This window comes from Argentina silus (genome assembly GCF_951799395.1).
Source record: "Argentina silus genome assembly, chromosome: 3".
NCBI classification, from domain to species: Eukaryota; Metazoa; Chordata; class Actinopteri; order Argentiniformes; family Argentinidae; genus Argentina; species Argentina silus.
This window is the reverse complement of record NC_139657.1, coordinates 21,598,533-21,611,031: the sequence shown is the minus strand read 5'-3', so window position 1 is coordinate 21,611,031 and position 12,499 is coordinate 21,598,533. Positions and strand designations below refer to the sequence as shown.

Below are 12,499 nucleotides of genomic sequence, written 5' to 3'. Positions count from 1 at the left end.
TTAAGTTAGGTCATTACTCAATAGTCTATCTGATGCAGCCTCACCTTTCCCTTTCTCTCCTATCCATCTTTTCTTCTCAGCAGACTGACAGAGTATTGCATCATCCATGGAAATGTCAAGTGCACTAATTAGCAGGGCTCAATACCCTCTCCTTAAAGACACTGAACAGGCTCTGAAAAGTGATGACCATTACAGGAAACTCACTAAAGCGGTCGGAAAAAACAAGTCTTTGACGTAGGAGCTGAAATGTAACTGGAGCTAACTGCCCCCGCCATGTCTGTCCACCACAGCTGAGGATGTGATGACAGTCGCCACCAGCACTCCTGTCTGTCTCCATAGATTGAGTTTCTCTGCTGTTATAAAGCCAGGATGGACAACCATTTACCACACAATAACTGTCAGACATAGGACTTTAGTTACAAAGGGATAAAATGTGTTATTGGAAAACTGGACACTGTGACATGGACACACAAATCCATCACTCATTCTATGCTAGAAATGGGCTCCCTTGCACAATTTCAGTGAAAGGCCTACATTATTTCACATTGTTCCTAACATTTGAAGTGGGCCTGATAAATATGACCAAAATAAAGTACTTATTGGAACTTCACCATCCTCTCACACTTATAGTGGTATTTTTACATCTTGATATCCACATTTTAGGATCAGAACTAAGATAAAGCTCAATGAAAAAGGATAGTGTGCATGATGATGTTTTTGAGCACATGATTTCATTTCAGGTAAATGCACATGAATTCCCACAATAATATGTGACTCAGTATAACTTCAACAAAGCTCACAGGCAACATTTTCTCTGTATCTTTTATGGGATGATATTTCTTGTTCCGTGGGATGATCAATTCACCATCTCCAAAATAAACAAATAAATAAACAAAATGACAGCCAACAAATATGAAAGTGTCACGGTCAGTATAGTACATAGAACTATGGTTCATTTGTTTTTTTATCTTAATTTCAAGAAGATGGGAATTGCAGTGTCACTTAATACCATTCACTCTACAGTACTTTGTAAATGGTGTCAACATTTACAGAGAAAAAGAAATCAACTTACCTCAGTTGAAGACAGAACTGAACTTTCCTTCAACATAAATTACCTATTGAATAAAGACCACAACAAACTTCCCTTCAAGACAAATTAGCCTACAGCATATACTATATATATATATATATATAATTTTTTTATAAAAAAAAAAAATTGCGTGTAAATTGATGGAGACAGAGCGCAACAAATAGGACCAAAGATGGGTTAATAAACCATCTTTTGTCCTTACTGTCCCTCGCCGATTGTTTCTTGAAGTGTAGTGCGTCTTTGTCAGTGCATGTGGTGTTTTCAAAACGGCAGCAGCTGGTGGATGCTGGTGACACATGTGGACAGAGCCTTTCATCGCGCTCACAGAAGCCTATCCACTTGACGCACGTGACCACGGCGATGAAAATGACTTTATTGCAGAAGATATTTACTTCCTAGACTTCTTTGATGACATGTTTATTATAACTTTTTTTAAATCATTATGTTTCATAGCCATGAAACATGATTTAATGGGTTTTGTATAGGCCTACTAAATTAATCTGCACAAATCCATCAATGTTCGAGGACAACGATAGCGATATGACTATGATGATGTTTAGGTCAGTGGCACATATAAATCAATGGGATGTCACCAAATAGCCACTAGAAGTCACCACTACAATTCACACTAGACGATCTATATATGGCTCTCTATAATTATGATTTCCATAACCAAAATGCAAATGTAATATTATCTAAGGCATACCATCAAGTACGAAAACAAACAACATGTATACTACTGAGGCTGTAATAGCCTACATTGTTTGGGGTGATATACTGAGAAAACAAGAGGAAGACTGTTCAGCTGTTCCAGGAAGATTGGCATCTCTACCAGCAGGGGGCACCGACACACGGCTTTGACTGTCTGTTTCGCCAGAGCTTCTTGAGCAAATACTTTCTGTTCCTCGCGCCTTGCCGTAGTGCTGTTTGACATTCTAAAAACATGGCTGCACATTCACTGAACAAAACTGCGATGTCCCTTGGCCGAATAAATTGTCACATTTTGGGAGTTCATGGTCGTAACCTGTTGAACAGGGTCACCTATGCGACAGCTTTATTAACTAACAATTCTAGTCCAAATAAAGCCCAAGGTGAGTTTTTGAATGCAATACCATGATTAGACCCCCATGCTACTTTGCTATCTACCTTGTTAGCATGTGCTAATGGAATGGATGATGATCATGTCATGTTTCATAGTATGACTATCCTGTATTTGCCTTTTTAAGGATATGGTGGTGGTGCACGCTCAGGTTATTGAACAACATTGTAACATAATATCAGCAATGATATTCAGGCTTGATCTAACTAAGGATCAGAGTTAATTGTTCTTTCTGTCTTTCTTCCTCATCAATTTCAGGATTCCCTGATAGAGGCAATAGAGGACCTTTCACCAGAAAACCAAAAAGAGAGGTGGGTTGAGTTGACTGCATTAGGGACACAGTTTTAAGAAGACAAACGATTGTCATGAGGGAAGAGAGGCATGAAATAAGGCTGATTCTTCGCACTACATTGTTATGTATAGACCTAAGGCTAATTCTCGAGATTAAACCAAGCTGTTCATTGATAGTCACCAAGACTCAAAGTTTTTGCACAGTTTACTAACATTATCACTCTCTCCTGCTCGTCCTTTTCTCCATGATGTGTCCCAGGCAGGGGAGCCCAGGACAGAGAGGATGCCTGTTGACCAGGACTGGACTGCAGTGTACCCGACTGCAGCCCCCTTCAGACAAGGCTCTGTGCCCCTGCCAGTGCGCATGGGCTACCCAGTGAAGAGGGGAGTGCCCCCTGAGAAGAAGGGCAACCTGGAGCTCATCAAGGTCAGAGTTCATGACCTGTCACCCGGTGTCCTGTCGAAGCTTGGTTCTGAAGGCATGACATTGGAAGGTTGACTTGAAATGATAAGTGACACCTTATAATGCAGTGTGATCTAAATTTTAAGTTGATCTGTTGAAATTATTACCTTTCTCAGATTCATAACAAACAGTACAAGATGAAAATCCCACTATACTATACACTGTAATGACAAGACATGATTGAACTACATGGTTCCCTTCAAGGCAATATTGTTTTTTTGTTATCACCAGCTACTCAATATACAAATACTAATAGTAAAGTTAACCGATCCTGCAGGACATGATATTAGAATTGTACTGTGGGTGGTAGTAGGTCTACTGCCTGCTGCAGGCCTTGGCTCTCTGTCCATGTCAGGATTACAGGCTGCTGTTTCTAGACAACCAGCCGCTCCATCTGGCCCCGGTCCACCTTCTGATTCTGTACCTAGGCCAGCAACAGCTGAACCCTTTGGGATATAACATTATTGATTTCATTTCCCCATGCTACCACAGGGAGGCTTAAAAGATTAGTCTAAGAATTGGGGTTTTGCTTGCTTGTTTTAGTTTTTGGTTTTAGGACAGTCGCCTACTTTGTGCATAAACAATTGCAGGGTCTGGCCACTGCAAAAGTTCATTGTGAGGGTCTGTTTTTGTGTGACTTGTGTTCTGTACTGTCTGTAAAGGAGGTGGTAGATTGTTGTTGTTGCTGCTGGTTAATTGTTGGTGCAGATACAGTACTTTGCTACAGTAGTAATTTGTGCGGTTGTACGTGAATGCAATCTCATCTAAATCGATTATCTCTTTCAGATTCCAAACTTTTTGCATTTAACACCAGCAGCCATAAAGAAACACTGCGAATCTCTGAAACGTGAGTCATAGTCTTGAACATTGGCAGGCCTTTATTTTATGTTGTGTGTTGCCTGATAACCTAACCCTAACTTCCATTACTGTAGTAATAATGAGTAGTATTGACTGTCTCCTTGTCTCCTCTCCGAAGCGTTCTGTACAGAATGGCCCTCAGCCCTGGACACAGAAGCTAAATGTGACGAGCACTTCCCCATCAAAATGGAGAGCAAGGAGTATGTGTCTACCGGCACCTCCCTCAGGAACCCATCTGCTCGCATTGTCAATCTCAAAGTAAGTGTCTTTCTGTCTCATACATGGTCTGTGAGTAGGTTTATCTTGCAGATTAAAATACTAGCGTTCAATTGTACACGTTTGACCTCTTCAGGCCACCTCTACTCTATGCAGGTTTATCCTCTTTGTGTAGGATCTCACTGACCTTTCTAGAAATGTGTCCATAACTCCTCAGAAAGATCTTATTTACACATACTATTTTCATAGCTTTGTCTATATGATTACAGCCAACAGCATGAACACTGCTCCTTAAAAGTAGCAGGGCTACTTAAGTAACTGTAACCAGGTGACAAAAAGCTAAATCGCCAGGTACAGAGAAATGTATTTTCATGTTTTTATTTTTCAGCTGAAATATGCAATTTCCACAATAATCACCAGCCATCTGCTCCACTGACACATTCCCCCCTTAGATTACGACCCTGAGGCTGGAATTATTCAGACATTAATCCCACTGGATTAGTCTGAGAATCAAAGATAGATTGCAGGATAAATCCCATGGAGCTAGGGGTCCGGATACATCTGAAACGGTATTGAGAGCGAGAGTCCGCGTCCTCACGCCAGGCCGACTGTCATTCAAAAATATACCCCCCCCACCCCCCAGATGAATGTGTGTACTATCTTACAATACGTGTGTTTTTTGTCAACACGTGGCACCAGCTGTAGAGCACACACCCACACAGTAGTAGTACCTGCACACATGCATTCATAATACAGATAAATTATGTTTTAAACTTCCCACATGAAACAATGTAATCATACAGTAATCTCTTTTGTTTACCCCCGATAAAGTAACAAAGGGTTTACAGGTCAGCCAAGGGCACATCACTGTAAATACGTTTGTTGAAAATATGGGGATTTGACCATTGGGGTCAGGGTCTTAAGTTGGAGATGAGTGACCTTTTCAGGTTGTTGATGTGGTTTGCATTGTGCTGGGACGATGCGATTTTATAATCGTTGTCTTGAAAAGTTCCATCATGTCTTGTTCTTCTCATCGGTCACACAGCTGTATGAATGCCAATTATTATAATCTTCAATGAATAACACAGTGATTACCTAGGGTAAGGGTTGAAAAAAAAAAAAGTATTTCTCTGTAGTTTCCTATTCAATTTGGAGACTTTGAGTTACAATAGAAGTGACTTATAGCTGAAGAGTTTGACATTAAATGTGGCACAGTATATTTATTCTTATGATTGTGTCAAAGGGTTTTGTGGTGGCTTTATTAATCAAGAGAAAACATCAGCTTCAGTATTAAAATGTCATGTCTCTGTCCACCCAGGTGAAGCTCTCAAGCCTGAACTTAGATGACCACGCACAGAAGAAGATGTTGAAACTTGTGGGAGAGAGGTACTGCAAAAAGACAGATATACTCGCCATCACTGCTGACAGGTAAGCAGCGTAGCATCCTAAGAAACATGTTTTTATGGATCAAATTTCCTCCTCTGGTTCGGGGTAATGCAAATAATAAATACATAATTGGTCCTTCTTCTCTGTGTATTGGTTCACACAATTGTCTTTTGAGTCATCATATTGGGATGGTTTCCCTTTCTTCCCTTCCCTCTGCCAGCTGCCCTGTGAGACAGCAGAATCATGACCACGCCATGTACCTTCTGACTGTCCTGTATCACGAATCTTGGGTATGTTTTTTAGTTTTTTCTAAATTACAGCCTAGGCAACTTGGGTCAATCCACATTACATAGCCCTGATCTGTAAAGCCACATTGTACATTATACAATCTAATTCAAGTCTCAGTTAGTACCAAACAATTTCAGTAGTTGAACTGCCCAGCTCACGTTTCAATGGGTGGCCAGACAGAGAGACAGATATACAGACACAGACTGGTACATAACTGTCCAGAGAATTAGAGGCTATTGATGGACCAAATAGATACCTGATACTGTTTTGCCACTCCGAGAGGTAAAGGGCTATGATATACATTAGGGCTTTGTAAGTGGAAAGAGCACCCACAGGTTTGATTGTTGCCTTTCAACTACGCCATTAATATTTCAGGGATTCACCATTCACAGGTATTGCCACCCCTCACACCCCCAATCCCCCCCACCCCCCCTACCTGGGGTGCTAGCCCAACCCCCTGGACATTCATCAAGAATGTTCTAACGTCATTGGTGCCTACTGCCCGCTATCACTTTCTCTTAGTCTGTTGAAAATTCCAAAGGTGTTGTGAGATCAGAGGAAATATAACACCTGACATTCTATATCATTGTGCGTAATACAGTGGGCTATGATGGCCACAGTGATATTATACTGTAATAAGTCACTTGTGCACAGGCAGTAGTTTTGTAAACAACTGTTCGATTGGTCCAGACCCCAAGGTTCTATTTCACCCTGTGAGCAACATGAGAGTGGAAACTGCCCTCCACGTTGACAGAAGAGATGTGCCATAGCAATAAAAGAAGGTTACACCTAGGGCCTGTGGAAAAGATGTGAAGATGTTGCCCTCTCCTTTCCACTCGATAACATTTATCTACAACAATCAACCTCACAACAGTTTGGCCACCAGAGAAATGTCTACCCTTCTCTCTTCATTGTGTGAAAGAATAAGCCCATTTGGCATGTATCAGGGTTAGATAATAGGCAGAAGGACGGCAAACAGCAGCATTGTCCCACTGACATTTCTTCTCAAACTGGAGAAAACAGTCCCCCGGATCAGATGTTGACCCTGACACTTATTTACAGTACACCAGCCACACCGCACTGGAGAAATCCGCCACCACTGAGGGTCACAAGCACAGGCACTTTTCACATGAAAGTACAGCCATAAGGGACTAAATGACTCTCCCTGTTGTGCAACTCCTTCCTTTGGGGTTTCTCGTAAGGCTGGGATTTGGCAAGTATAAAGCCTTGGCTTTTTTAACTCTGTGGGGAATGGTGTCAGAGCCGGGAAGCGGAACACTGTCCGCTGCCCTTTGGACATACAATGGAAGGCACAGTGCTGCCCGCCGTGCTGATGGAAGCTGTGAGAGTGGAGCCGTGCTCAGGTAGTAACGCAAGCCCACAAAGAGGCTGATTGTTACTCCTTGCTCACTCAAGGAGACGGACCCACTCTCAGCTCGCTAATTCCACTGTGTGGTAATCTGCCACAGCAGTGTCTTCCACCAACCCTGCTGGGCAGTGGGCACCAGAGGCTTCTGATCTCTCTGTCTGTCCTTCCCTTACCTAAACTGGAAAATGGAATGATACTCTGGGCTCCACCAATGAAAACAAATAATGTCTCCATAATGTCGAAAACAGGTGGCCGTTGGTCTGTGATCATGTCCATCATCTCCACCTTTTTCATTAGTTTGGCTGCACCCAGTTGAAACGGAAGCAATGACAGACATGGTTCAGACCAGTCGTCACTTCCCTCCATTTGGCTCGGTTGGACCGAAAAACACATTATTGGAATTATTTCCAATTCAATTGCTTAGAGTTGAAGAGGAAAAAATCCACAGGGTCAATATGGTGAGCTCTTAACCATCCCTATCTTACTCCGTGGAGATCGGAGATAATGTTGTATTAGTTCCAAACAGTCAGGCTGAAGACGAAAGGATAGAGAGAAACTCATCCCCACCCCATACCCTGGAAGGCTTGAACTCCAGCCGGCCTGGATATTATGCACCATATAGATGTAATGATAGTCATTAACCCCAAACACCTGGAGTGCAGGGAAGCTGAGGCTCTGCCGGCCCCTGCTTTAAGCTACCTACACAATGAGCCTTTTGTCCTTTGGGGAATGTGATGGGAGTGAGACAGGCTGTGGAGAGAGAACCACATATGGAGAAACACTATCTCTGTGAGAGGAGTGCACCACAGAGGGGTGAAGGGTTACCAGGTACCCTTAGAGGTACTATAATAACCATCAACATGAGAGGGACCATCACAGACCCCTGTGGGGGCCCCTTTTCTGAATGTGTTGCTCATCTCTCATTGCTGTCATATTTAGGAATAAACTAGTGATACCTGGTTAACATTTGTAGAAAGCTATGTAGCTAACAATGTTTTGACTGGTTCTGCTTGTTCTCTACAGAAAACCGAAGCTTGGGAGTTTGAGAAGACAGTGGCAGACATGGAAGAGTACAGCTGGGAGGACAGCCCCTCTCAGAAGAACACATTGGCCACATTGGTTCTCATGCAGGAGGCCAGAGAGGGGGAGGCAGTGAGGGAGGAGCTGCTGGGAAGACCAGAGGTGCTGGAGTATAAGGACTCGGTTACCAGGTTGAAGAACGAGGGAGAGAGCGAAAGCAGCGTGCTCCAGTACAGAGAAGCTGTGAAGAAACTTCTCAACCTCTAACATGTCCTTTATATGCTGTATACAGATACACACACGGGACAGTGACCAAGAGCAGTATGATCCACTATTTAGATCTTTCAAGAGGGCCTTCAAACAGTGAACACACAATATACTGTAGGCTTACAATGGAAAGACATTCTTGTGTCCAGACCAGATCAGTCCAGGTCCAATCACATCTGTACAAAGACCAGAGCTTAGCTGCCTCACCCTTGTTGATCAGGAAAACATAGGTGAAGTTCTTGGCATCTGATTTGACAACACGTAGCAGATGATGCCTGTAAACATCCCATGTGAAATATTTATTTACAAAAAATAAAATCGACATCTGTTGTTATACAAGTGTCTAATACCTGTGTTCTATGCTATTATTCAATGTAAAACTGAAAGCCTGAAGCAAAAATGTATTCATTGCATTGTAAATAAAATGCTTTCTTTTTCTCAAAGTTATTTTGGATGATAAACAAGTGCATTTACATCATTGCATACAGATGTACAGTTTTACCAGTTCTTTACCAGTACTTCCACCCCATCACAATTTCCCCCCAATCCATGGCTTCAATTCCCGCTTCAATTCCCACTTCACCACACCCCCCCCGGTCTCTCCCAGGGGACCAAGAACAAGCACCCTACTAAAAGGATGCCTTCAATGGCGGATTGATGAAAAGCACCAAACCCTTCAAAAGACTTTCTGCTCTGGTCCTGCAGTTCTGGGTCAGGAGAAACCCGATGCGCAAGAGAGATGTTCTGGAAGAGAGCATGGCGCTTGCCAGTAGGCCCAAACCTCCACTCCCACACAGCCCAGTGCATTTAGCAGCTTAGTGCCCTCTCTAAACAAACCTAGGCTTGTTATTGCTGCATGTCTTGGTTGGGAGCCCCCATCGATGCACTTAAGAGCAGAGCAGACAATCTATGGGGTTTGGCATCAACATTAGTTTGATCTCATTGGACCACATCAAAATGTAGGGCTGCCAAATGGACAGCATATCATCTTTCAGAAGGCAAATGACTGCAGAATACATCAGCAGTTTAGTGTAAAGCTATTACCGCAAACTGTAGCCCCAATCCTCACAACAGCTCCTAAAGTTTTGGCATGTATTTTCAGTATCTGTTTTTGTTTAGATAATTCTCTGTACTAGCCTTCATCCATACAATCTATCTCTCAAAGACCACTAAAATACATACATTAGTCACAACATAACATTGGAATGGAAGAGAAAATAATTACTGATTAATAACATTTTCATGCAGCTTCATAAAATAAAACTATCTCTACCAGTCTGTAGAGATCTCCAGTATGTGCATTAGAGCTTCAGCCATTTTTCCCCAAATGGTCCAGTTCACTCCCCACAGATTTCATTTGAAGTTGGATAATAAAAGCTTAAAAACATTCAGTTGTCAGATTAGTTTCCTGTGGTCCCATCTCATTTTGAACAAACAAATGTTCTCTAGTAAACACATTTGATTAAGAAAAGACTGCAGTTCTTGTAAAAGCAAGACCCCGTTCATGTTGACCCCATTATGTCACCTCACGAGCTCTCCCTGACGATGACATACTTTATGAGGCGCATGGAGCCGCCCTTCCCCCTCCAGGTGGTCCTGTAACGTCCCTTTCTCTTCCTCCGACCCCTCCAGCTAACCACCAGCAGGATGGAGCAACAGCAGCTCAGCAGCACCGTGGTGCAGGTCGCTATGGCAACCAGAAGGGTGTGGGCCGCTACATGCCATCCTGGTCCCAGGCCCCCAGGGGTCTCCCCGCTGGCCCCCTGACCTCCCTCTACACCTGCTGTATGGTTCCTCCCCTGATAGCCCTTGGTGTCATTGGGGTACTGCTTGCTACCGTCCATGTTCGCTGGGGGGGCAATGGTGGTGGGGGGGCTGGTGGCTACATGGATGGTGGATGTGAGGTCCTGGGTAGTGGTGGAGGGCTGTGGGGTAGTGATGGGGGACTGTGGCGTGGTGGTGGGCTCCATGTGGGTTGACAGAAAGATAGAGGTGGTCTGGGTGGTGTAGGGGGCATGGGAAGTGGGGGTTGGGGTTGGAGGAGAGGTGGTGGGGACATGGGTCTCCCGGGGGGCAGCTGTTGTGGAAGAAGAGGTGGATGTGATGGGGGAATGTGTCGTAGCCTGACCAGAGCTCTGAGGTGAGTTGGTGGGTGTCTGTGCAGATGTCCGTGCCGGTGTCCGTACGGTGGGTGCCGGAGTCATAGGAAGTGCAGGGGGGATAGGGGGCCGGTGGAATTGGCGCTTGTCTGAGGCCAAGGGCTCAGAGGCATTGACTCTGGTGTAGAGGTGAGGCAACACCCGCACATTGGAGGTAAAATACTTCCCAAACACCAGCAGGTCAGGATCCACACCTGAGAGACAACCGAAATGTCAAACATTATCAGTAAACAGCACAGGTGACTACAGTAGCCTTTATTATGATCACAACTACAGTACAATCTGGAGCCTCCGACTGCCTATTGCTCCAAGGGGGCAAAACTATAGAATCGCATTGATAAATGGATTTACATTTAGTTACACTTTACATTAGGTTGCCCCTATACTGTATGTGTAGTAATGATGAAACACAGTATTCGCATGTCATTAGTATAATAGGATAAAACATTACTTTGAGGCTCACCTTTAGTGATATTGTACAGGATAACGTTGCCTCTGTGGCTGAGGATGCAGCTCTCCAGTGTTGGACAGTGCAGATGAAAACAGTTCACATTCTCTTCAATGGTATCATAGTGGAATATCGCCAGGTTACAGGAAACTAAGGAGATACAGAAAATGCTTTTTAATCAGTAACAGAGCGCAGAGCACACACCTGTTTCCATGTAATTAATGACATGCACAAACAGTTATAGTTTTTTGAATTTCATATATTAAAATAAAGCATGTTAAGTAATAGTACAGGTTTACATAAGATGATGGGGTTAGTATGAATGGAAAATAAAGACGGAGAAACATTTGAGAGGATTACACAATCTCACACAAAACTGAAAATTACTTACAATTTCTCGTAAGGCAACAAGTTCGGCTGCATTTCAGAGCTGTCTCCTCTTGGTAATATTTCAAAAGCTGCGCGCCTCTTCTCTGAGATTCCTCAATATCGATGAATATGCCAGGGAATCGACGAATCCAACAGTTTTTATAGTAAGAAGTTTGTGAACACCTCGATTCAGTGTGATACACCAAACTCAGAATTGTTAGCAAACTCCATGGAACAGTCATTGCGCGTGTCATGTAAGTCAAATCATGTTAAAATACAAGTTGAGGAAATAATGAACATTTCGGGCGGAACTGCGAAGTATCAAGAAGCTAGTCGATTGAGATGAAGTCAGTAGAGTCGTCTCGCCAGTGAGTGCCCCTCTCCAAGTGTGTCACGACTACATACCTTCAGGTGGAAACGTAAGTGGACGTAATGTATCCACTGTGCGCCAAATTGTTTTCTGCCTGTGATTGATAGGGATTTGCCTTGAATCCAGTTAATCTATGCAAATGCATTTCACTTACAGTATACCATTTGTGTAATAGCAGGGTTATCCATAATAGTTGCCAGGAAGAAGCAGACTGCCCAAAATATCACCCACTGCCCACAGGTGTGTCAAGTGCCAGGGGGTTGGGTTTGCTTTGATATTGTGTGATTGCAAAGCTATCAGGAACACTAAAAAGCAAACTCCTTCCACGAATGAGTGACATCTACATTTTAACTAAGTTAATTTATCCAGTCAGATATGTCTATAAAAAACTGATAGCCAGACCAGCGCACCTGCACTGAGGTAAATACAGTCCACTTTGCCAGTAGAAGATACACAGGCCCAACTGACTACAAAACATGAAAGCTGTTGTGCCTCTGCTGAGCCATATACCATTATTCAATATAATGTAGCCCCTCCTTTTCACCTGATTAGCTAAGAATGTAATGGTGTGTCAGTTGAACTCACTGTTTTCTGTACATGCTAGGTTTGATTTATCACAATGATGTCGGCATCACTGACACTGACACTGACAGCATTCTGTTGCCTCACCATAGATTTTGTGTAGAATAACAAGTATTTGGTTACCATCAGACATTCAGTGTACAGCACTGAACCTGCCCCACTTCACAGTAAAGGTCCTCTCTGCCTGCCAGACTGAGAGAATGCCACATGCCTTTGTTCCCACA

At 43.3% G+C, this 12,499-nt stretch overlaps 2 protein-coding genes across 2 annotated transcripts; one reads left to right on the top strand and one right to left on the bottom strand.

Moving 5' to 3' along the window:
- The first annotated feature begins 2,031 nt into the window (after positions 1 to 2,031).
- Positions 2,032 to 8,794, top strand: mrps35 (mitochondrial ribosomal protein S35). The gene is made up of 8 exons (XM_083667262.1): positions 2,032 to 2,181; positions 2,448 to 2,500; positions 2,740 to 2,907; positions 3,730 to 3,790; positions 3,920 to 4,059; positions 5,336 to 5,445; positions 5,624 to 5,693; positions 8,084 to 8,794. Exons 1-8 carry the CDS (start codon positions 2,034 to 2,036, stop codon positions 8,345 to 8,347), a joined length of 1,014 nt encoding a protein of 337 aa, XP_083523388.1. The 5' UTR covers positions 2,032 to 2,033; the 3' UTR covers positions 8,348 to 8,794.
- Positions 8,795 to 9,873: 1,079 nt separating this feature from the next.
- mansc4 (MANSC domain containing 4) lies at positions 9,874 to 11,565 on the bottom strand (the record flags this gene model as incomplete). Its single annotated transcript, XM_083666757.1, has 3 exons — positions 9,874 to 10,700; positions 10,970 to 11,104; positions 11,346 to 11,565. The coding sequence occupies 3 exons, from the start codon at positions 11,563 to 11,565 to the stop codon at positions 9,874 to 9,876; spliced, it is 1,182 nt and encodes a 393-aa protein (XP_083522883.1).
- Positions 11,566 to 12,499: the final 934 nt, after the last annotated feature.

Coding starts and splice junctions, on each gene's coding strand:
- mrps35 (XM_083667262.1), top strand. CDS start 2,034: ATGGCTGCACATTCACTGAACAAAACTGCGATGTCCCTTGGCCGAATA. Junction 2,182..2,447: donor TAGTCCAAATAAAGCCCAAG/GTGAGTTTTTGA, acceptor CATCAATTTCAG/GATTCCCTGATAGAGGCAAT. Junction 2,908..3,729: donor GCAACCTGGAGCTCATCAAG/GTCAGAGTTCAT, acceptor TATCTCTTTCAG/ATTCCAAACTTTTTGCATTT.